The 25,557-nt window shown below is 40.8% G+C and overlaps 1 protein-coding gene across 1 annotated transcript; it reads right to left on the bottom strand.

The window, feature by feature from the left end:
- Positions 1-1,343: 1,343 nt before the first annotated feature.
- Positions 1,344-23,222, bottom strand: LOC115821826 (carcinoembryonic antigen-related cell adhesion molecule 6-like). Its single transcript, XM_030785612.1, has 5 exons — positions 23,216-23,222; positions 22,521-22,676; positions 18,354-18,629; positions 17,991-18,220; positions 1,344-1,739 (listed from the first exon to the last, which is right to left on the bottom strand). The coding sequence occupies exons 1-5, from the start codon at positions 23,220-23,222 to the stop codon at positions 1,344-1,346; spliced, it is 1,065 nt and encodes a 354-aa protein (XP_030641472.1).
- Positions 23,223-25,557: the final 2,335 nt, after the last annotated feature.

Below are 25,557 nucleotides of genomic sequence, written 5' to 3'. Positions count from 1 at the left end.
CATATGACACACCACAGAACTTACTGTTTCACTTCTCACACATGAGAACTCACCCTCCTGTTCTGTTTCCTCATTCTAAACCAGACCAGGACTCTGAGGTCTCAGATCCAGACTGTGTTTATGTGGTTTTCAGACAGAAGACAAGAAATCAGTCAGCATTTTACATTACAGAGAATGAAAAATCAGTCAGCACAGAAACACAGAAGATAAATAGGTTTTTTGGCAAATATTTTAATATATGAAAAGTGAATGATTAATTTGTTTGTCTTAAAACAACATTTTTTTACAGATTAAATAACACACACACTGTAGGTCCTCTTGTATGCAAGTGGAAAAAATCACATTAACATTCAGTAACGATCTCATTCCCACATCCACCACACTCTAATATTAACCAGCAAAGCAAACACACACATACACACAGACACACACACATAGATAGATAGATAGATAGATACATACATACATACATACGTGTGTGTGTGGGTCACTCCGTGTCAAATTAGACAGAATCCAGGAAAGTGGTTGCAGCACCATCTCAGATTTAGTTTAAAGTTTGTCAATATAATGTTTGGCTTCCAAAACTAAAGCCTGTAAAATATTTTTGTTCAGTTCCAATTTTTTTATATTGTTTTCGCCCTTGATATTTTTTCATTTTTACACTCTCAAAAACGACTTATCTGGGAAACCATATTTGAGCATTAATATCTTGGCAGGTATAGAGCCTCACCAAACTTTGTAGGATGGAAGATAAACATGTTCTTAGTATGACTGAACCACTACAAGTTTGTGCTGCATGCCTGTTGATTGCATCCAGCCTCCTCCTCCAAGCCTGACAGAACACAAGACCGACCTTTGGATGCAGCAGGTGAACGCCAGATGGACCACAGACCAGGACGCAACAACGGGTCTCCTGAGAGGTGCAAGGAGTTTCTGGAGGAATGCCTCCTGTACTTCTCTTTCAAGGGGATCCGTGGGGACCAGGAGCAAACAAGTGTCATCATCGGTTGCCTGGGGTGGCAAGCCCTGGAACGCTTGATGGTGTCCCCAGCATGCTACCCAGAATTTTTCTGTGAAGCCAGCTTTGAGGAGTTTGTCACCCAGTTTCTCTTCTCACTTTTGACCCCCAGTTCATGGAGTTGGGGCCAAAGATTGGAGAAACTGGGAATACTCTGATGCCAGGGTGGCTTAGTGGAGGAGTTAGCAGCCAGGAACTGAACGAACGGGGTTCGAGTCTGGCCTGGGTGGTTCTGGAGCTAGCTCCTGGTCTTGATCTCTGGTCCTCTTGACTCCCTAGAGCCACCTTTAAAAGTTTCCAAAAAGACGCGTGGCTCTAAAAGACATTAGGTCTCTCTGCTGCCCCGTGCAATGGATGACGTCAAGCCCGCTCCAGTGCCTGTGCCTGATTTGCCCGCTCCCGAGTCCTGTCCTGCCCCTGTTTCTGTTCTAGGTCCTGCTCGTGTTGCCTCAGAGATCGTATACTCTTCTGGGCTTCCCATACCTGCTGATTTATGACCATGCTCCAGTTCCTGGTCCTCCCTCCCTCCCTCGGCTGCCGTTCTGGTTGCCTCGGAGGCCCCTCCTCCAGCTCCTGTCCCTGCTCCAGTCGCCTCAGAGGCTCCGCTCTTGGCTCCAGTCACCTTGGAAGTCCCCACTTCTGTTGCATGGGAGGCTTCTCCTTCGGCTCCAATCCCCACTTCAGTTGCCTCTGGGGTCCCTCCTGTACTGGCTCCAGTTGCCTATTCACACCCTCTGAACTCCAGGAAGAACACATAGATCTACAGAGGGAGTGTTTGGTCAGAAGTTACTGTTTTACTGAGACTGGTCTCACTGGTCATACCGGTCTCACTGGTCAGACTCCTGCTCTCTCTAAAACACAGTGATGTGGGTGATAATGGTATACTGTGAGACCAGAACAGAGTCAATGTCAGAACTGAGAGGTTTTCCCATGTTCCCCATATGTTAAACATATGACATTTATCAGTTAAACTGCCTTCATCACACAGCAGTTAAAAGTTGCGGTGAATGTTGTTGACCAGCAGATGTCAGTATCTTACAAATTTCACAAAAGATTCTCCTTTTGATTCTTATCAGTTCAAAGAGTCAAAAGGTCTAGAAGTCTACATGCTCCAGAGGTCTTTGCTCTGGCAATCGGTACAATACGCTCCCACTCCAGTGACTGTTCATTTACCAAAAGGAAAACTACCTAAAAAATGGGAAAGCATATGAAACAGGGTTCCTACACATTTTCCATTTCAAAATTCCATACTTTTCCAGACTCAAATTTCCAGACTTCTCGGTACATTTTTCAGACCATATTTGACATTGAGAACAAATGGCTAGATGTTTATTATGTAAATAAATGGTATTAAAATCCAACTGTTAACATGTATGCTACATTCTGACTATGTATGCTATTACTGCATGTTGCCAAATAATTGCCAGAGGATTGTAGCTATGTACTGTATCTCATACAAATCAGTTAACACCAAACCCAGACAAATTCACAGCATTTTATTTAAGCTACAATGCTAAAACAGTGCAGTGTTATTCGTTTTTTGTCATGTAAATTTAAATAGCTGTATTGGGCAGGGGGTGAGACACCAATTTACCCCCAAATGTTCAAAGAGAGGATCAGGGAGGTGCCCTGAGCCCCATAGTCTTGTACAGTAAATAAGAGAGAAATTCATGTTTTAGGTTACCAGGGGACCGGAGGTCAAAATTTAAATTTTTGTATTTGCCTCTCTATAGCAGGGGCTATGACAGACCAATTTACCCCTAAGAGGTTAGGGAGAACCCAAGGGAGCTCCCCTGAGCTCCAGAGCCTGAAATGTTGATTTATTTTTGATTTAGGAGTCTTCTAGTAATTTGGATTATCAGGGGCCAGAGAAATTTATACCTATTTTCTACGAGGATGGTGTTCGTGCCAGTGCCAGTGCCATGTTCAAGTTCAAGTTCAAGTTCAAGTTTATTTAGAGCCCAATATCACTGTTTACAGTCTCAAAGGGCTTTACAGGCCACAACAGTCAAATCAAAATATGACGGCACCCCCTGACTTAATCCTCATGGCGGGCAAGAAAAAACTCCCCAAAAACCCAAGAGGGAAATGGGAAAATGGGAGAAATCTTGAGGAGGACCACAGAGAGAGGAGACCCCTCCTTAGTCAGACAGGTGTGCAATAGGTGCCGACCACGTGGGCAGTTACAGCTGAAAGTAAATTGGGGCATGAACAAAGGGGATGGCGATGTAGACAGGAGGCTGACGGGGGATGGAAGATGATAACACCAGGATGGGTCGGTCCACAGGGCGGGAGGAGTCAGGATCACTGGTGTCTCAGGAGTAGCATGTGTGGCTCGACAGAGAGAGAGAGAGAGAGAGAGAGAGAGAGAGAGAGAGAGAGAGAGAGAGAGGGAGAGAGAGAGAGGGAGAGAGAGAGAGAGAGAGCGAGAGAGAGAGGCACATTGTTAGATGTTCATTTCCACATAATGGTTAAGGTAAATATACATCGTGTGCCGAGTGCAGGCAGGGACTCCAGCAAGACTAACTAGTACAGCATAGCTAAAAGGGAGAGCTAGAAGGTAATATGGACATGATGGCACTCTGGGACACAAGGCGGCCACCCACTCCACAGTCAACAAACCTGAGTGAACATGTTAAAGTGGGGGGGCGACAGCATCCAAACATCCCAGTTCACCAAACAATCTATGCCCGAGAACCCTCCAGATCTGCTCCTTTGCCTAGTAAAGAGCTATTAGCAAAAGGCTTGGCTAAACAGATAAGTTTTCAGCCTTGACTTAAACATAGAGACTGTGTCTGAGTCTCGAACATTAATTGGGAGGCTATTCCATAACTGTGGGGCTCTGTAAGAGAAGGCTCTGCCCCCTGCTGTAGCCATCATAACTCGAGGTACCAACAAATAGCCTGCACCTTTTGATCTAAGTAGGCGTGGTGGATCATAAAAGACCAGGAGTTCGCGCAGGTACTGTGGCGCAAGACCATTTAATGCTCTATATGTTAATAGTAAGATTTTATAATCAATACGAGATTTGACTGGGAGCCAGTGCAGTGTGGATAAGATAGGGGTGATGTGATCATATTTTTTGGTTCTAGTAAGAACTCTGGCCGCTGCATTCTGAACTAACTGTAGCTTATTTATACACCTAATAGAGCATCCAGACAGTAAGGCATTACAGTAGTCTAATCTAGAGGTAATGAAAGCATGAACCAATTTTTCAGCATCTTGAAATGACAATGCATTTCTTATCTTGTTAATATTTCTAAGATGAAAGAAGGCTATCTTGGTAATATTATCTACATGAGCTTCAAATGAAAGACTGGAGTCAATAATTACACCAAGATCTTTTACTGCCACACCTGATGAAAGACAAAGGCCATCCAGAGTAACTATGTGGTCGGAAAGCTTACTCCTAGCTGCATGTGATCCTAGTACAAGTACTTCTGTTTTTTCAGTGTTGAGTGAGAGGAAATTCATAAGCATCCAGTGCCTAATATCCTTTAGACATTCCTCAATTTTGTTAAGTTGGTGTCTCTCGTCTGGCTTCGCTGAGACATACAACTGTGTGTCATCAGCATAGCAGTGGAAGCTAATACCGTGTTTACGAATAACATTACCTAGAGGTAGCATATATAAAGAGAAAAGCAGTGGGCCTAAAACAGAACCTTGCGGGACTCCGAACTTTACCTCAGTATGTGCAGAGGACTCACCATTTACATCAACAAACTGATAACGATCAGTTAAGTAGGACCTAAGCCATAAGAGGGCCGTTCCCTTAACTCCAACAACATTTTCTAGTCTATCAAGGAGAATGGTATGATCAATGGTGTCAAAGGCTGCACTAAGGTCAAGTAGCACAAGCAAGGAGACACAACCCTGATCAGAGGCCAGTAATAGGTCATTTGCAACTTTAACCAGTGCTGTCTCTGTGCTGTGATGAGGCCTAAATCCTGACTGATACAGTTCATGGATGTTATTCTTATGTAAGTATGAGCATAACTGCTGTGCTACAGCCCTTTCTAGGATCTTGGAAATAAAGGGGAGGTTAGATATTGGCCTGTAGTTGGACAATGAACAGGGGTCAAGGTCAGGTTTTTTAATTAGGGGTTTGATAACTGCTAGTTTAAAAGATTTTGGTACATAGCCAGTACTAAGGGAGGAATTGATTATTTTTAGAAGCGGTTCGATGACTACTGGCAGTATCTGCTTAAGGAAACGTGTAGGTAAGGGATCTAGTACGCAAGTTGGTGATTTTGATGAAGAAATTAGTGAGGTCAATTCAGTCGCCTGAAGGGGAGTAAAACATTCTAATCGCTGATCTGATATAGGCCTAGTTATATTGTTATCTACAGTGTTAGTGATCAAATTATCTGGTTTAAAATTTATAGCCTGGATTGTTTGCCTGATATTTTCAATTTTGCTATTGAAAAAATTCATAAATGCGTCGCCACTGAACATTGATGGTGTGCCTGTTTCCGAGGTGCTTTTATTCCCAGTTAGTTTTGATACGATATTAAATAAAAATCTAGGATTATTTTTGTTGTCTTCTATTAGGGTGGAGAGATACATTGATCTAGCGGCACTAAGAGCTTTTCTATAGCTCAAGAGGCTCTCCTTCCATGCTAACTGGAATACTACCAATTTAGTTTGGCGCCATTTACGTTCTAATTTTCGAGTGGTAAGTTTTAAGGCGCGTGTGTGCTCATTATACCAGGGAGCTAGTTTTTTCTCTCTGATTATTTTCCTTTTAAGTGGGGCCACATTATCTAAGGTGTTGCGGAATGTTAACTCTAAAGATTCAGTTGCCTGATCAAGTTCTGTGGGGTGTGACATTGTTCCAGTCAAAGTTGATAACTCTGGGAGATTATTGATAAAGTTCTGCGTAGTAGCTGGCGTAAACGTACGTTTATTATGATAGCGTGGCGAGCTGCATATATTATTACTAAGAAATATTTTGAATGAGATAAGATAATGATCTGAGATAGCTTCAGATTGTGGAAATGTGACTATACTTCCTACATTTAGTCCGAGTGTTAGTATAAGATCGAGGGTGTGGCCACCATTATGAGTGGGCCCTATGACCGTCTGATTAATCCCTACTGAATCTAGAATGGACACGAACGCTGTTCTCAGAGGGTCCTGTGGGTTATCAAAATGAATGTTAAAGTCTCCGACAATTAGAGCTTTGTCTAAAGAAATAACAAGGTTTGAGATAAAATCTGCAAATTCACAGAGGAATTCAGAGTACGGCCCAGGCGGTCTATAGATAATAATTAGTGTGATAGACTGGGTATTTTTTTTGGCTACATATGTTATGTTTGTATAATGAACTTCAAACGCATTGAATTTATGTAGAGGTTTTTGTATGATGCCTAGATCATCATTATAAATAACTGCAACGCCTCCTCCTCTGCTAGTTACACGAGGCTGGTGTATATAACTGTATCCGGGAGGACTAGCTTCATTTAATGCGACGTACTCATTTGGTTTGATCCACGTTTCTGTTAAACACAGTACATTAAACTCCTGATCAGTAATAATTTCATTGACAATGAGCACTTTAGGAGTAAGAGATCTAATATTTAACAGTCCTAGTTTTAGATCGAAGGTGCTGGCGGTACATTCAGTATGATTTAAATCTATGTTAATTAGGTTACTAGAACAAATTCTCTGAGTATTTCTACATTTTCGTATAGGTCGGGGAACAGACACAGTCTCAATATAGTTTAACCTGGGTGACGACTCTGTGCAGCTAGCAGACGGTCGGTTTAGCCTTTTTGCCTGCTCCCTGGCCTTGGCTCTGGATTGTCACGGATTAACTGTTCTGAGACTATGCGCTATGTTACAAGAAATGAGAGCAGCACCTTCCCGAGTGGGCTCTGCCTCAGTGCCTTTTGAGAAGCAGCCCACATTGTGACAGGTTTCAGAACTGAATGTTACGTAGGGAAAGTTGGGTTGATTTCCATGGGGAAAAAATCAAGGTGGACAGAACGCATCTGCTTTGCTTGCTTTTTATAATCTTACTTTTACAGTCATGAATGCTCTCCATTTGTAGATTATTTGCCTCACAGGGTGGAGCTGAAATCTTTTGGAGATGATTTCAGATAGCTTTCCCCAGACTGATGTCCTCTGAGATCTCCTTTCTTCTCGGCATGGTTCACCTGTATGGCTTTGGTAAGACTAACCTGACCCGGTTTCTTCTCCAGTTTAATCAGTGCTGCCCAAACTCTTTCATAAAGATCTCTGATTTGATTGGTTAATTAAGCACCCAATTATGTCCCACCTGATTCTATTACCTACTTGAATCAACCAATGCAGCTAGGGGTTCACTTACTTTTGCACCTACATTAATTCTTTTTTGATTTCGTTTTTTGACTACGCACACGAGTCCCTTTAAACAAATCAAAGTAAAACAAAAGCACTCAAGGGGTCCATGCATGTATGTGCAAAAAAAATCTAAAATTTTTTTTTATTAAGAACAGACTGAGTGTGAAATACTTCCCATGAAACATTATGTCACATTCTGAATTCAGAAAAGCAGAAGTTTGAGTCATAACAACAGAAGAGTTAAACTCTGAGAACCTTTCACAGTTTTCACACCTACGTACAGACGTTTTTTAAAAACGGTGTCATTTTCTAAAACCTGTGACCTCAGTTGTTTTATGAGTTCCCTCTGTGTGTGTGAGTGTGAGTGTATGAGTGTGTGTATGTGAGTGTGTGTGTGTGTGTGTGTGTGTGTGTGTGAGTGTGTGTGTGCGTGTGTGTGTGATACACAGGGAGAATGTGGATGATGAGGGATTTAAGAGGCTTTAAATGGTCCGTGGCTGTCAGTGTCTGATCCACTGGAATGAGAAACAGGAACCTGCTGGTGTTTTCACAGATCAGACTCACAGACATATAGAGAAAAGTCATCCACACAAAACACACCCAGCCAACAGTCTGATACATCTGACTGAAGAAGCTGATAACATGACCAACACACAGATTACAGTCAGTCACTAATAACACAACCAACACACAGATTACAGTCAGTCACATAATGAAACACCAACACACAGATTACAGTCAGTCAAATAATAACACGCTAACACTCAGATTACAGTCAATCAGACAATAACACACTAACACACAGATTACAGTCAGTCAGATAATAACACACTAACACACAGATTACAGTCAGTCAGGTATTAACACACTAACACACAGATTACAGTCAGATAATAATACACAAACACAGAGATTACAGTCAATCAGATAACAGCACACTAACACACAGATTACAGTCAATCAGCTATTAACACATGGGGGGGGGTCTTGTTCCAGTGAAAAGGATGAAATGAACAGAATATAAGTGTGTTTGAATGTTGTAGGGTCACTGGTATCAGTCACTCCAGTATAACCATGTGAGTAACAGAAACTCTGTTGGGTTACTGACACACAGCAGTGTCTGTGGTTTATACCCAGCATTGTCCACCTCTCAGATAAACATCCGGCCAACAGTACAGCCTGTGGTTGGAAAAAGATGATTGGTTACAGAGACTGACGGAGACAGACAGGCATTGGGCAGAGTGACGGACAGGTTAATAATCAGACTGATCTCACTATGTCTGAATGTAGAACTCTAGTTTTAAAAAATATCCACTTTAACTGTTCAAAGTGGAGTTTAATAACACTAATAAAGAATGTGAAACAAACTCAACCCAGCATTTGTCTGTTATGCATGAAAAGAGTTTTAAGAGGGTTTGAGTGGTACATAGTTGCATGAGGAGAGTGAATAGTGAGGTGTGAATAACCGTTAACAGTCAGGGCTGTGGTATAAACCAAGAACAACAACACTGCTAGTGTTTTTCACACTTAGTAACGTCACAGGCGTATGGAGAAGAGTCCAGCACTGAGAAAACATCCACACAACAGCAGGTCTGTGGTCAGAAACAGTTTACGGTGAAAGAGACACAAACAGAGGCTGACATGAGATGGTCAGAGACAAACACAACATTAAAGTCACTAACTAACAGCTCTGTATAACAGTCACACTCAAGAAAATACACAATACACACATCATAGTTTCAAACACATAAGAAAACACAACACACTTGTCACAATGTCACACACATCAAAATACACAACACACATGTCAAAAAACAATAGTACTGAAAATGAAAATAAAAATCTAGAGAAAAGCTTTTGACAGCTTCTTCAGGTTTAGTTAAATCATGAAATGTCATTTCACTCATTCATGGATGTAGAGTTTTTGTGTTAGTTTGACTGTTACTGTCTGTTATAATTGCTGCGGACAGTCATATTAGCTGAATTTTTATTGTTGTCATAGTAACTGATATCCTATTGTCGATACATAAACTGAAATCTAATCATCTGAAAAGGGAAAATGTTGAGGAGAGAGAGACCTTACAGACAAACTCTGGCTGAACAAGACTAATGAAGTAACACAGTCATGAATGACCATGGATATGACAAATATATAGACAGGAGAGATTTTTAACAAAAATAACCTCAGGTTCCTTTTTGATACAGTATCTAAACTTACCCAGAATCACTCCCCTCAATCTAGCCCTTTTACTGCAAATGATTTTGTTGAATTTTTCTTAATTAATTTTCTTAATTTTCTTTGACTTAATTGGTCGTGATATTCAAATTAGTCTCTCAAATCAGACTGCCTGCACACTGCTCTCCGTCACTGCACCTGAGATTAATCATGATATGTACCCTTTAACTCAATTTAACCCTACCTCTCTAGATGCGCTGTCGAAATTTGTGCACTCTGGTCAAACAGTCAGTGAGAAATTTTCCTGTCTGGATGCCACTTTTCTGCTTTTAATTATATCTCACAACAGCCATAGACTTGTGTTCAGCTCCCCACAGAACAGAGACCTGGGGGTAGTCCTGGAAAAAAGAAAAGCTGACCTATGAACTTTCATCATATAAATGTGCTAATTGGTTTTTTTTTGGTGGGGGGGGGGTGGCTGAACATAGATGTGAGGTGTTTAAGCTCAATTATGAATCGTTTACAAACTTCCATCTGAAAGTAGGAGACATGGTGATAAAAACTGTATTTAGACTTACAGTTGTGTGTGTGCGTGGACGCGTGCATGCGTGTGTGTGTGGGCCCACTCAATGCGGCCTGTATGTATGTGAATAGTGTGTAAATAGTGTAAATTTACTGTTTAAGTGGTGTATAACTGGGGAGGAGAACTTCTATTTTTGACAAAGTTTTATTTTGTTTTAATATTTAATAAATAACTCATCATTATTAAGTCTGTGAGCAGTGCCATTTGTGTTTATCGTCAGGTCAAAGTTTTTCCTCTGATTAAGCAGATCTTTGGGGTCCTGCATCACCCTGATCACCTTATTTCACTATAGTAACCTGCTCGCGGTAGGTTATCCTGCTAATTACATGGCTACTTACAAAAGAAATCAATCATTTGACACAAAATATTGATCTAAAAATGACTTCCACTAAAAATAGTTCCATAGCAATGGTCTGTTTTACATAGCAGCGGTCTGCTATTCAGAAATAACAGACTACAGAATGCCGTAATTGACCAATCAGAATCGAGTGTTCAACAAAGCCATGCAATTAACATACTGATACTATTTAATATTATACAGTGGACAGAAAAAGTCTACACCACCCTGTTAAAATGGCATGTTTTTGTCATGCAAAAAATGAAACCAAGCTAAATCGTGTCAGAACCTTTTATACCTTATGGTGAAATATAAATTAAAGTGAAAAACAATAAGAATGATTTTAGGGGAAAAAATGAAAAATAAAAAATATATAGATGATAATATATATAAATATATGAAGCAGGCCCAAGATTATCGATATTCAGCATTAGAAAATATCCCAGGGACCTTCCCATACTGTATACATGAGAGGGTAGGAGAACTACAGTTAAACTATCCTTTATACACACATCATAATTGCGCGCATACACAGTATTTTTAGGTACAGATTGGTAAAATTAATCTGAGTTATAACTTTAGATAGAATGAGAGCTGAAACTGGATGGAACTGTAATAGTTTGGACTGAACATATTGTACTGTTTACATATAACAGGTCAAAGGCACTTTATAGTAAAACAGGACAGAGGAATGATGGTAAGTGTGTGAGGAGGGCAGTGTCAGTGTGGTGGTTCAGATGAAAACTGTTCTAATTTTATCACTGTGGTTTTGACAGTTCCTTTAACGGAAATGATACCGTAGTTTCTTTGAGCTTTGACATTTGAGGTCAACTTCCTCTTTTTTTTCATCCCTCTCTCTGTCCTTTTCAATGGCTTGTATCTGCAATTTGTAATTTACTTTACACAGCTTTACAGCTATAGTTTGTTTTATATTTGTTTATATTCACTATTTCACTTTATTCTTTATTCGTTAAGTTTATTTACATACATAGAGACACACACACAAATATACTCACAGAGCTTTACTTACAACACAGAACAAACGCACATAAAAGAGTGTTAAACTGCCCAGTGAAAGGAGTTGTCTTATTCCAATATTTATCTTACAAATGAAATCAATTACTAATCCTTTACATGCACTTTAAATCTGCTCTTAATACATTTCATGTATTTCTTTATGACAAGAACTCTTATTCTCAATATGAATAATTTGCATAATCAGATCAATTAATTCAGCAGAGCATACCACCATTAGAATATATTAGTCTCTGAATAATTCACCATTTTCAGCTCTCAAACACAGTCTGGAAGGTATCAGGGATAAACTCACATTTTTATCTACTTTAATTAAAGTTTTCAGAATAAATATTGTTGTGTTTTCTTCACAAGCATGTGAAGAAGAGTAAACCAGGTGAGTGACTATGTGAGAGGCAGCAAGAGAGAGAGAGAGAGAGAGACAGAGAGAGAGAGAACACTTTAGACATCAGATGAAAATACTTCTCATCCAATTTCATTTACAGGATATTCTGACCTAAAAACTACATAGAAACCAGTTTGACCCACAGAAACCAGTTTAATCCACAGAAACCAGTCATAACCAGTCTAAACCTCGAAAATGAAGACAGTTTATTTATTCAGTCAAAGCAAATATTACAGAATAATATAATAGGAAAATATTTTTTATTGAAAAGTAGCACTACAGATAAACCACAACAACACCAGCTGTAAAATCTCTGCTAGCACTGAAGAGGCCAACAGCGTTAAGTTAAATCTAACTACAGGACAAGGCAAGCTTGCATGTCAACACATCCTCAACATCCAAAAAACCAAAATAAAACAAAAAAACAGCACACACTGTGATGGGGATGGAAAATTTAATTTCAAATCTGATTTTCTTTAGGGACTTAGTTATTGAACTCCTCTCTTAAAGACATCACAGAAGTCAGTTTTACGGTCTGGCAAACAGAAGGGTGTCACTAGTATGTGATGGACAAAAGGAAGCCAGCTGGTGTCACATGACAAATGGAATGATGGGAAATGTAGTACAGGTACAACATGTCACCTTTAGTTACAGGAAATATGTCAAATTGAATCGACACTTAAATTTCTACTTCAAAATGCACTGTGAGATTTCCGTTGCTATGGAAAGTAACTAACAACTTTGAGGTCTGAACAAGATTAGTAACAAGACACCTAAATGTCAATTAGTCACACTACAAGTTTACAACAATAGTATTATTCATAATATTTAAAATACATTTTGTATCATCCCCACCATTTTTGATATGTTTATTGAAGACAAGGCATATCTCATTATTAGCTAGCTCCGCTAACCAATTGTAATATAAACATGTAAATCGATTTGATACACTGGTATGGTACTGAAATTGTTTTTCATTTACGACTCCACATGTAAATGATGCTGTTCAAAACTCTTTAAAAATTACTTGGTATTTTTAACAATCAGTTCAGTTCTTCTCACTGTCATTACTGTCTATGTTAATGCTTGTCTCCTGTAAAGACAGGTCACTTGTTGCACCTGTTTCATATTTCACACTGTCCACAGAACAATTAACTCCTAACCCATGTGTGTGAAGTCAGAGACAGGAACACCACAGGTAAATACTCTTCACACCTCCAAAACTTTCATCCAATCAGAGCCAGTGGTCAGTTCTTTACCTGTGCATAAATGACATCTGATATTTGGAGGCCAGATGTGACACCTAATTCATAAAAAATATTAAAATATAGATCAATTCAAATGTTCATTAATGTAGAAAAACAAATTTCCATGACAACAAGCTCCATGCATTTGTTCATAACAGTGAGGAACTGAGGTGTCCATGTAAGGGTGGGGCTAGAGTGACATCACTGACCTGAGATGACCTGTGGAGCTCTCTGATTGGCTGCAGAGTTGCATTTGACTTCAGAGTACACTGAGACATTTGCTCCCACGATTCCTAGCTGCACCTGCTTCCTATTGGCCCTCTGGAAATGTCTGACAACAGCATAGGTTAATTCCTGATAGAGAGAGAGAGAGAGATCGAGATCAAACAAACAAACAAAAAAAAAAATAGGATAATCTCTGGACCATCAGGCACTGGCCTCTCTGCTGATCTTTTACCTCAGGAGTAATGAGTTACAGTAAAATGTGAAACAGTTTTCTCTTCACACCAGTTTGTAATAAACATGAGGGCGGAGCTACAGTGACATCACTGACCTGAGAGTTCTGTATTGGTCTCATAGACTCATATACTGAACTGTCTCCTCCCACTGTCCCCTGATCCACCTCCCCACTGGTCTTCTGGAGATGTCTGACATCAGCATAGTTTAACTCCTGACAGAGAGAGAGAGAGAGAGAGAGAGAGAGAGACAGAGAGCGAGAGAATGAATTCATTATCACTAGTATAAACATCTGCATGTCCAATTTGCGACACCTGAACTCATATAGCGCTATTCCACTAGGACGGTGCTGGTGCCCGTGCCGGTGCGGAGCCAGCGCTGCCTTGGTGCCTTTTGAGAACCGGCCCGCATTTCCACAGGTTTGGGAACCGAATGCTACGTGGCGAAAGTCTGGGTAAATTCCGTGGGGAAATAATAATGTCAGACAGAAGGCATCTGCTTGCTTCTTACTTTTATGCTAGGCTTCCACACAGCGAAACACCTCACAAATTTTGCCCAAAAACTTTGCGCTCTGGGGCGTAATTCATGAAAATAGTAAGCCTGTCACCTAGCTCAAAAGTTTAAAAGAGTGTTCAAATGATGGTCTGCAGTGACCTATTTGCACCAGCCAGAGCCGAGAGAGTGAGTGTTTTTTCTACCACTCTGGGTCTGACTACGTTCATGTAACATGTAAACAACAGCCCGTATTGATGTAGACACAAACTGTTGTCCATACATCTTTTAATCATATGCATATTTCCATGCTACATACAGCCTTTAGCCTACCACTATCTTGGTCAGATTTTTTTTTTTGTTACTCCTGCCTCTCTAGAGAATGTAACGTAGCAAAGGCATCAAACGCTGAACTGATTGGTTCTCGTGTAGTTTTTATTTGCATAGTCTCTGACATCAGCGGTTCCAACTTTTAGGACCAGCAATTCTGTGGTGCCGTGCCGGTGCCAGCTTTTCGGCTCCGGCACCAGTATTTTGTCAGTGGAAAAGCGCGGCCCCGGTGCCCGATTAGGCACCGGCACCGCGGCAGTAGAAAAGGGGTAATAGAGGCAGATATTAACATGGACTGAGAGCAGGGGTTGGTTTCCATGACTACCGCATTGTACCCTAGAGAGATTTAAAATAAGATGAAAATCACATTAATATCAAAAATAAGTCTGTGTTTAATAGCTGTCCTGAATGGTCATTATATTTATATCACAAATAAATCTATGATGGGAATCGGTTTTCATTAACACTCAGACACTGACACAGTAAAATACCCTGCAGTGTTCACAGACACAGACACAGACACAGACACACCCACACACACACACACACACACACACACATACACTCACCATTTCTCCTTCAGTCTGTTGGTCTGATGCTGTATAAGAGAGAAAATAAAATGAATAAATGAACATAGAAACAGAGAATAATTGTTAGAGGAACAAAAACAAAAATATGGTTTTCTAACATAAAACACAGAAGATAATGTAATGATCATACAAATTATACATGGTGAAGAAACACACACACACATGCACACACACTTACCATCATTCCTCTGTCCTGTTTTACTATAAAGTGCCTTTGACCTGTTATATGTAAACAGTACAATATGTTCAGTCCAAACTATTACAGTTTCATCCAGTTTTAGCTCTCATTCTATCTAAAGTTATAACTCAGATTAATTTTACCAATCTGTACCTAAAAATACTGTGAATATTAATCTGGCTGTAAGGCAGTGAACTTTGAGCCCCTGTAGTCCAGTCCTGAGCTGTGATATGTGTATAAACAGGTTGGTGAAAGATGCCATCTCTTTACACACTGTTCTGGAACATGTGAACAGGTCAGACACCTATGACAAAATTTTATTTACAAACTAAAATCTTTAATAATATTATCTGTCTTATAGTGTTACTGACACTCAGAGATCTGGACAGTGCAGGTCCATCTGTGAAGACTGACTGGATTTTCTCACAGTCAAACCAACCCCTCACTGAAATGTTCACCTGAACTCTTCAGACAAACAGAGAAACACAGCAATTTCACTAATCTTTTACAGTGATGACACCCCAGTAATGTGACTGATCTTTTACAGTGATGAGGGCTGGACAGCACATTCCAGAAGTCACATCTTGATCAATACTGATGGTGAATTAGTGATAGTGAGTCACTCCCCAGGTTACAGATCTCTGAGCAACCAGTCTACAATAAAAACCAGTTTAAACCCTAAACTGGCCTGGACCAAGTCTGCAATAAAAACCAGTTTAAACCTTCAACAGGCCTGGGCCCAGACTGGAAGAAACCTCCAAAAATGCCTCCGGTTTGTCCTGCTATAGAACTGTGTAAGTCCACAGACACTGGTTTGTACCTCAGAACCAGAGACAGTCCTGACTGGTGTCCACATTGTGCAGTATGATAACTCCACACAGTACAAGACCTTACAGTGTGGGATGATCTGAACTGAACATCACATAAGATCTCACCAATTAATCTGATCTACACCATCCACTGTTAGAACAAAGTAAATACTATGAGACTGTATGGAGTCTGACTGCTGCTTCTTTCTGAGACAAAAAAGACACTCAACTCATGGAGGTCCAATACATTTAAAGTAATGGGATTAGGTTAAGTATAAATAAGTTATGTGTAACAGTTCATTTACATTTAGCTTGCTGGAGTAAGAACTACAACACAGAAAGGACATTAGATTTAATATAAACGGTATGGAACCCAGGGCACCCCGTGCAGTAACAAGTATATGGGCTGGGGGGTGTTACACTTGTAACAGATAGAGGATTCCAGTCACCACAAACAGAGACTGCTCTCCCCTGTGAATATATTCTTCTTAAAAAAAGGGTCATACAAAAACATTCATAATCATCTCATACAAAATAAAAGATCACTCACCCAATTCTATTTTTCATAAAGCAGAACACCAAGGCTACAGCTACTGCCACTGATACAGTAATTCCCCCAATGATGATTATACTGACACCTTCTCCACGGAGAGGCTCTCTCACTGTAGACAAACAGGAGGTTTATTGCTTTATTACTGAATTCTGTTATATAGTGATTTCTGTGTTGACAATTTTCAAGCACGTTAACAGAGCTGCGTTATAGCGGTAAAAACGGCCGACTATGAAGACTTTTTAGTTGGGCGCCAGACGCCTTCCAGGAGGGTCACAGAGAAAGAGAGAAGAAGGGAAAACTAGAGAACATGGGCAAGTCTACAATAGGCCACTTTTTCCCCTATCAGACTGGCATATTATGTCTAATAGGGCCAAGGTTCCTATGCAGCCTGTTGTAGGGCTTGCACAGAGTACTCGAGCATTCAAGTTCTAGAGCAGTTACATCAGTTATCGAGTTTCTACATTATCGTCAAGTACTTGCTAGTCGCGTGATGCTACATCTCGCGCAGACTCAGTTTCCAGTTAAAGCCCTTGGCAAACAAGAGGAGCGATGGCTACAGCATAAAAGGGTGAATTTATTGTTTGTTTGTTTTATTGTTGTATTTCACTGTGCAAATGTTCTTTCCCACCTGTCGTTGTGATGAAATAAACGTGTAGCATTTGTGAGTTGTGGACGGATTTCTCATGGATGACTCTAACATCGAGTCTGTCATACTACAGACTAGGCTAAACAAATTAATGTTGTTAAAAGAGAGATGCAAGCAAATATGACTAATTTCATTTTTAAGTAGGTTAGGCTTTCTAATGAGACCAAGCAAAAAACAGCCACTAAATCTAAACACAATAAGAACATTTAACGGAGAAATAATTGTGCGTTTCCAAATTTACCTTTAACCCACTACAGTGTGCACAACACACTTTGTTAACAGAGTTTTTCAGGAAAGGAGTACTGGAGTTGTAAACTTATGTTCTTGTGCAACCCCTAGCCTGTTTCAGCCAATTTCTTTTCACATATTGAATTAAGATTTGTTTAAGGTATGAATAATTATTGAATGATTGGGATCGATAGTTTTGAGTTTATATTTATGTTTCATGTGCCTAATATCGTGTTCGATGCCACGTAAGAGGGCAAAGGCTGTCTGACGTAAGGCAGTTGAATTTTTGGGTTGAGCCGATGGAAAATGGGTAGCTTGGTTAAACACACTATATTGACCACACTACTCCTCACCAATTCATATTGCAACCAGTTTTCCGTTATGTATGACTACAGTGATTCATTTACAACCACTTTTCATTCATCTTTTGTTGATGTAAACAGACAAAATAAATTATATTTTCAAGTGAGTGAGAACTCTGCGTTAATCCAGCCAGGCTTCTACATTTTTCTACGGCAATGGTTGTCATACTCTGTGTCGTGCGCTACAGTGTTTATAAACTCACAGTGAAACGTTACCTGTAACTGTTAGATGATGGTGAACTGTTGTGTTGAGTGAGGTGACACTGTTCCAGGCTGTGCAGGTGTAATTCCCACTGTGTGTGGAGTCAATCTCCTCTATGGAATATGAGGCTGTAGTTTCTCCTGTTTCTCTTCCATTCAACATCCAGATGAAGGAGGCAGGAGGTTTGGATTCAGCGGAGCACGTCAGAGTCACCTTTGACCCCACCTCCACCTCATTCTGTCCACTGATGGAAACGTTCTCTGGTCCATCTGAAACACAGAGGCATCATGGGATGGTGTTAATCTGCTACTCTGTTAATTTCCATTGTCTCTGCTATTCTATTCATTTCTATAGTGTCTGTGTTAGTGAATTATCAGTAAAGTGAATGTGTGTGACACTCACAGTTGACCGTCATTGTGTAGGCTGCATTGTCAGAGCTGACAGGGTTACTGAGTCTACACTGGTATTCTCCACTGCCCGATCTCCTCACTGGACTGATGGACACTGATCTCAGATCAGCAGAGAAGATGATGCTGCTGCTAGGAGACAGAGGTTGACCATCCTTCATCCACTCTGTGGTGATGATGGAGCCAATTCCCTCACAGGTTAAATTAGCAGAACTTTGATCTTCTATAAGGGGTTCTGCTGGACCAGTGAGGGAAACTCCAGATATTCTCTCTGTAGGAGAAAAAGAGAGTGATTTTTATTTTGTAACAAGGCATAAATAAATGTCATTGGAAATCTGTGTTCTATAGAGAATCATTGTGTCAGTGTATAGTCTATAGAGAAACATTTTGTCAGTGTGTAGCCTATAGAGAAACATTGTGTCAGTGTATAGTCTATAGAGAAACGATGTATCAGTGTGTAGTCTATACAGAAACATTATATCAGTGTGTAGTGTTTAGCTCTGATCTGCATATCAGAAGATTTCTATAAGTACCTTCTTTCTCAGTTTGTGATTCTGGGTTTAATGTAGATACTGAATTTGGCATCTACAGCCAGATCCTCGCATGTAATATTAATGTTTTTTATGTAATGTTCATGTTTGTTTACTGAAAACTAGAAAACTTTGTCTGAGATGTTTTTTATTTTAAATTGTTGATTTATTTTTAATCCTATCATGTACTGATCAGTCATTAGCCTTAAAGGAAACAAAACTTGACATTTGAAAACAGGTGTCTTGGTTTCTAATGTCCACTACAAAAGCTGTATACATTCATTTTCCACTTTATTAGAAACACCTACATTTGACACACATTCTCTGGCCACTCTATGAAATATATCTACCATATACCTACCACCCTAACCTCCCTCATACCTACCACCCTAACCTCCCTCATACCTACCACCCTAACCTCCCTCATACCTACCACCCTAACCTCCCTCATACCTACCACCCTAACCTACCAAATACCTACCACCCTAACCTCCCTCATACCTACCACCCTAACCACCCTCATAGCTACCACCCTAACCTCCCTCATACCTACCACCCTAACCTCCCTCATACCTACCACCCTAACCTCCCTTATACCTACCACCCTAACCTCCCTCATACCTACTTACCTAACCTCCCTCATACCCACCACCCTAACCTCCCTCATACCTACCACCCTAACCTCCCTCATACCTACTTACCTAACCTCCCTAATACCTACCACCCTAACCTCCCTCATACCTACCACCCTAACCTCCCTCATACCTACCACCCTAACCTCCCTCATACCTACTTACCTAACCTACCACCCTAACCTCCCTCATACCTACCACCCTAACCTCCCTCATACCTACCACCCTAACCTCCCTCATACCTACTTACCTAACCTACCACCCTAACCTCCCTCATACCTACCACCCTAACTTCCCTCATACCTACCACCCTAACCTCCCTCATACCTACCACCCTAACTTCCCTCATACCTTCCACCCTAACCTCCCTTATACCTACCACCCTAACCTCCCTCATATATACCACCCTAACCTCCCTCATACCTACTTACCTAACCTCCCTCATACCTACCACCCTAACCTCCCTCATACCTACTTACCTAACCTCCCTAATACCTACCACCCTAACCTCCCTAATACCTACCACCCTAACCTCCCTCTTACCTACTTACCTAACCTCCCTCATACCTACCACCCTAACCTCCCTCATACCTACTTACCTAACCTACTTACCTAACCTCCCTCATACCTACTTACCTAACCTCCCTCATACCTACCACCCTAACTTCCCTCATACCTATCATCCTAACTTCCCTCATACCTACCACCCTAACCTCCCTCATACCTACCACCCTAACTTCCCTCATACCTACCACCCTAACCTCCCTTATACCTACCACCCTAACTTCCCTCATACCTACCACCCTAACCTCCCTCATACCTACCACCCTAACCTCCCTCATACCTACCACCCTAACCTCCCTCATACCTACTTACCTAACCTCCCTAATACCTACCACCCTAACCTCCCTCATACCTACCACCCTAACCTCCCTCATACCTACTTACCTAACCTCCCTCATACCTACCACCCTAACCTCCCTCATACCTACCACCCTAACCTACCAAATACCTACCACCCTAACCTCCCTCATACCTACCACCCTAACCTCCCTCATACCTACCACCCTAACCTCCCTCATACCTACTTACCTAACCTCCCTAATACCTACCACCCTAACCTCCCTCATACCTACTTACCTAACCTCCCTCATACTTACCACCCTAACCTCCCTCATACCTACCACCCTGGCCTCCCTCATACCTACTTACCTAACCTCCCTCATACCTACCACCCTAACCTCCCTCATACCTACTTACCTAACCTCCCTAATACCTACCACCCTAACCTCCCTAATACCTACCACCCTAACCTCCCTCTTACCTACTTACCTAACCTCCCTCATACCTACCACCCTAACCTCCCTCATACCTACTTACCTAACCTACTTACCTAACCTCCCTCATACCTACCACCCTAACCTCCCTCATACCTACCACCCTAACGTCCCTCATACCTACCATCCTAACTTCCCTCATACCTACCACCCTAACCTCCCTCATACCTACTTACCTAACCTCCCTAATACCTACCACCCTAACCTCCCTAATACCTACCACCCTAACCTCCCTCATACCTACTTACCTAACCTCCCTCATACCTACCACTCTAACCTCCCTCATACCTACTTACCTAACCTACTTACCTAACCTCCCTCATACCTACCACCCTAACCTCCCTCATACCTACCACCCTAACGTCCCTCATACCTACCATCCTAACTTCCCTCATACCTACCACCCTAACCTCCCTCATACCTACCACCCTAACTTCCCTCATACCTACCACCCTAACCTCCCTTATACCTACCACCCTAACTTCCCTCATACCTACCACCCTAACCTCCCTCATACCTACCACCCTAACCTCCCTCATACCTACCACCCTAACCTCCCTCATACCTACTTACCTAACCTCCCTAATACCTACCACCCTAACCTCCCTCATACCTACCACCCTAACCTCCCTCATACCTACTTACCTAACCTCCCTCATACCTACCACCCTAACCTCCCTCATACCTACCACCCTAACCTCCCTCATACCTACCACCCTAACCTCCCTCATACCTACCACCCTGACCTCCCTCATACCTACTTACCTAACCTCCCTAATACCTACCACCCTAACCTCCCTCATACCTACTTACCTAACCTCCCTCATACTTACCACCCTAACCTACCTCATACCTACCACCCTGACCTCCCTCATACCGACTTACCTAACCTCCCTAATACCTACCACCCTAACCTCCCTCATAGCTACGCTGTGTGAGTGTCTAATTACAGACCACAGCCTGTCTGTTGGCATGCACAGTTTGCCAGTCACTGTTTACCCTGTTCATCACTGGTATGAGCTGGTGTGAGTGCGTCACACACAGCAGTTTTACTGGGGCTTTTACACACGTCAGTGTTCCTGCTGGGCTGACAGTGAACCAGCCAACAGTGGTCCTGTGGTCAGAACCAGACCGCTGATGAAGAGCTACAAAATGGATAACATACACTGTGCATGACAACAGATGGGCCATGGTCTCTAACTGTGCACTAATGAGGTGTCTCCAGAACATAGGTGTTAGTAAGAATGTGACCAGTGAGTGTTTGTGTTGTCGGACAGAGAAGTAAAAACACTGTATGAAATGATTAATTAAGACTCATTTTGTCCTGTGCAGTTTCAAACTTCTAATGAAACTGCTACAACCACTGTAAGATAATTCACATAAAACTACCCCAAGGAGATCAAAACCTGGCCCTTAAATCCAGATTCGGTCCTGCTTTTTCATATCACTGGTAATTAACTGAATCATCTGTGTCCCTGATTCATCACCCTGTCATAACCCTTGACCACGAGAAAGGAGGTTTGTTCAGTGTGAGTTCAGCGATTCAGACTTAAATAATAATAATCATCAGAAATCTGTTTTTGACAAATTAGCCAGGCCCTGAAGGGTAATAAGAAAAACAAAAAGGAGGATGTGACCAGTGTGGTGATGCAGTGATTCTTACCAATCACGTCTAGTGTAGTTTTGCCTCTCATCTCTGGATCATTAAGAGTTTTGGTTATGGTCACTGTGTACTGTCCACTGTCACTCACAGTCACACTTAGTAACTCTAGTGAACCAGTGTGTCTGTTCAGTCTGACTCTGCCACGGTAAACTGGGTCTGGAAGGACACCAACAGAATCAGATGTGATAACAGGTTTTCCATTAAATGTCCAGTGGACTGCTATAAGTGGTTTGTCAGCAGGACTGATGGTGGTGTTGATCCAAACACTTCCTCCTACTGCTCCATACACAGGTCCAGTAGACAACACCACATCACCACCTAAATACACACCTGAGGAGACAACACAGAGTCACGTTGTATAATCACAATTGGTTTATGTAATATAAACAGTCTTATTGTAGGGAAATTTGGAAAGTTTAGACCTCTCAGTTTACTAAGCTTTAAACTGTGTGCAAAACAGATATTAACACAAACTTTTTTTTTCAGTTTTCTGTTCATCTCGGCAGCAGAGATTAAATCATAGTTTTGTTTTTATATTTGGGTTATATTTATATTTACTTTCTTTTCTTGACTGCCTAGTCTAATGTCTCTAATTTCTATATATCCAATATTATTAGTGATAGATAGATCTGTGTGTCTAAATTTATATTTATAGTTATATTTATACTTAGTTATGTTTTGACTATGTTTCTCACCAGTCATCAAAGATTCTGTATGGTGCTACAGGTTAAGTATTCTCTTTCCTGGTGTGGTTTACTTAAACTGACATGACAGAGACAAAATCAGATTTTTAAAACAGCAGAAATAATATATTCAAAATATGTTTATGGTTTATAAGCTACAACTCTAACCACTTCATCCAGACTATATCTGAGAGGTGCAGTGATGGTAGGAAGAGAATCAATTCTATCAGAATCAATCATGTTGAAATAACAAATGATCAATGAATCATATTCAAAAATGTAAACACCCTCAGACATATTTGAACGATTTTTAAAGAGAACAGAAACGTCCAGAAGGAATACTTCCTTTTTCTGTTTGAGGGAGGTATGAAGCATCGTGGTGAATCTTAGTGATTTTTAGTAAAAATGAAAAATAAAACCTTAGATGAAAAATGAAACTGTGAAATACATCAGAATTAAAAAATGTCCTGGATTGGACAAGAAGAGATTTGTTTCTTTATTTGAATCTGTCATTAAAAAATGTTCAGCTATTCCTAAAAATGGAGCTTAATACTGTTCTTTTCTACTGTATACAAAGGTACAGGGGAAATTATTCTTCACCAGGGGTCTATGTTAAGGGCAAAACAGCAAAATTCACTTTCAAAACATTTAATACTCCATCACTAACACACACATTTAATAAATCATCACTAAAACACATATTTAATACTCCATCATTAACACCCACATTTAATACTCCATCTCTAACAGACACAATTAATACTCCATCACTAACGCACACATTTAATACACTATCACTAACACACACATTTAATACTCTGTCACTAACACACACAGCTAATACACCATCACTAACACACATATTTAATACTCCATCACTAACACACACATTTAATACTCCATCACTAACACACACATTTAATACTCCATCACTAACACACACATTTAATACACCATCACTAACACACACATTTAATACACCATCACTAACACACACATTTAATGCACCATCACTAACACACACATTTAATACTCCATCACTAACACACACATTTAATACTCCATCACTAACACACACATTTAATACACTATCACTAACACACACATTTAATACTCCATCACTAACACACACATTTAATACACCATCACTAACAGACACATGACGGACAAAAGCCCAGAGTTCACCTCTAAATCTGAAAACAGATCATTTCATTGACAGAGACATTTTATCTTACAGGGTTCGCAACAACCCTCAGAAAACACAATCAGCTCCACCATCAAATTACTCTACTGCTTCAGGTTTATCTGGAGACTGTTTGATTTGAAATATGAATCCTCTTAAAGGAGATCCACACGTATATAGTAAGACATGCTCAAATGATCATAGACAAGTCCAATTCACCAAGTCACTCATATGATACAATATAAAGTAGAGTGTAGTAAATACTGTGTGTTGATTCTTACCGTGAAGATAAAGTGAAAAGATGAAATAGCTGAACATATTCAGATCCATTGTGAGTTGGAGTAGAGGTGTGATTGTTACTGTAGTTATAACAGACTGTGTTGTGTTCTTACTCTACCTGACTAACACACACAGTCATTAGAGAACCTCCCCTACACATTTTAACTCACACTGCTCTACTGACACACACGGTCATTAGAGAACCTCCCCTACACATTTAACCTGACACTGCTCTACTGACACACACAGTCATTAGAGAACCTCCCCTACACATTTAACCTGACACTGCTCTACTGACACACACAGTCATTAGAGAACCTCCCCTACACATTTTAACTCACACTGCTCTACTGACACACACAGTCATTAGAGAACCTCCCCTACACATTTAACTCACACTACTCTACTGACACACACAGTCATTAGAGAACCTCCCCTACACATTTAACCTGACACTGCTCTACTGACACACACTGTCATTAGAGAACCTCCCCTACACATTTTAACTCACACTATTCTACTGACACACACAGTCATTAGAGAACCTCCCCTACACATTTAACCTGACACTGCTCTACTGACACACACAGTCATTAGAGAACCTCCCCTACACATTTTAACTCACACTGCTCTACTGACACACACAGTCATTAGAGAACCTCCCCTACACATTTAACCTGACACTGCTCTACTGACACACACAGTCATTAGAGAACCTCCCCTACACATTTAACCTGACACTGCTCTACTGACACACACAGTCATTAGAGAACCTCCCCTACACATTTTAACTCACACTGCTCTACTGACACACACAGTCATTAGAGAACCTCCCCTACACATTTAAACTCACACTGCTCTACTGACACACACAGTCATTAGAGAACCTCCC

This window comes from Chanos chanos, chromosome 9 (assembly GCF_902362185.1).
Source record: "Chanos chanos chromosome 9, fChaCha1.1, whole genome shotgun sequence".
In the NCBI taxonomy this organism is placed as follows: domain Eukaryota; kingdom Metazoa; phylum Chordata; class Actinopteri; order Gonorynchiformes; family Chanidae; genus Chanos; species Chanos chanos.
This window is presented reverse-complemented; position numbering and strand designations above follow the sequence as displayed.

Coding starts and splice junctions, on each gene's coding strand:
- LOC115821826 (XM_030785612.1), bottom strand. Junction 18,630..22,520: donor AACTACACTAGACGTGATTG/GTAAGAATCACT, acceptor TTTCTCCTACAG/AGAGAATATCTGGAGTTTCC. Junction 18,221..18,353: donor CTACACAATGACGGTCAACT/GTGAGTGTCACA, acceptor TCTGTGTTTCAG/ATGGACCAGAGAACGTTTCC.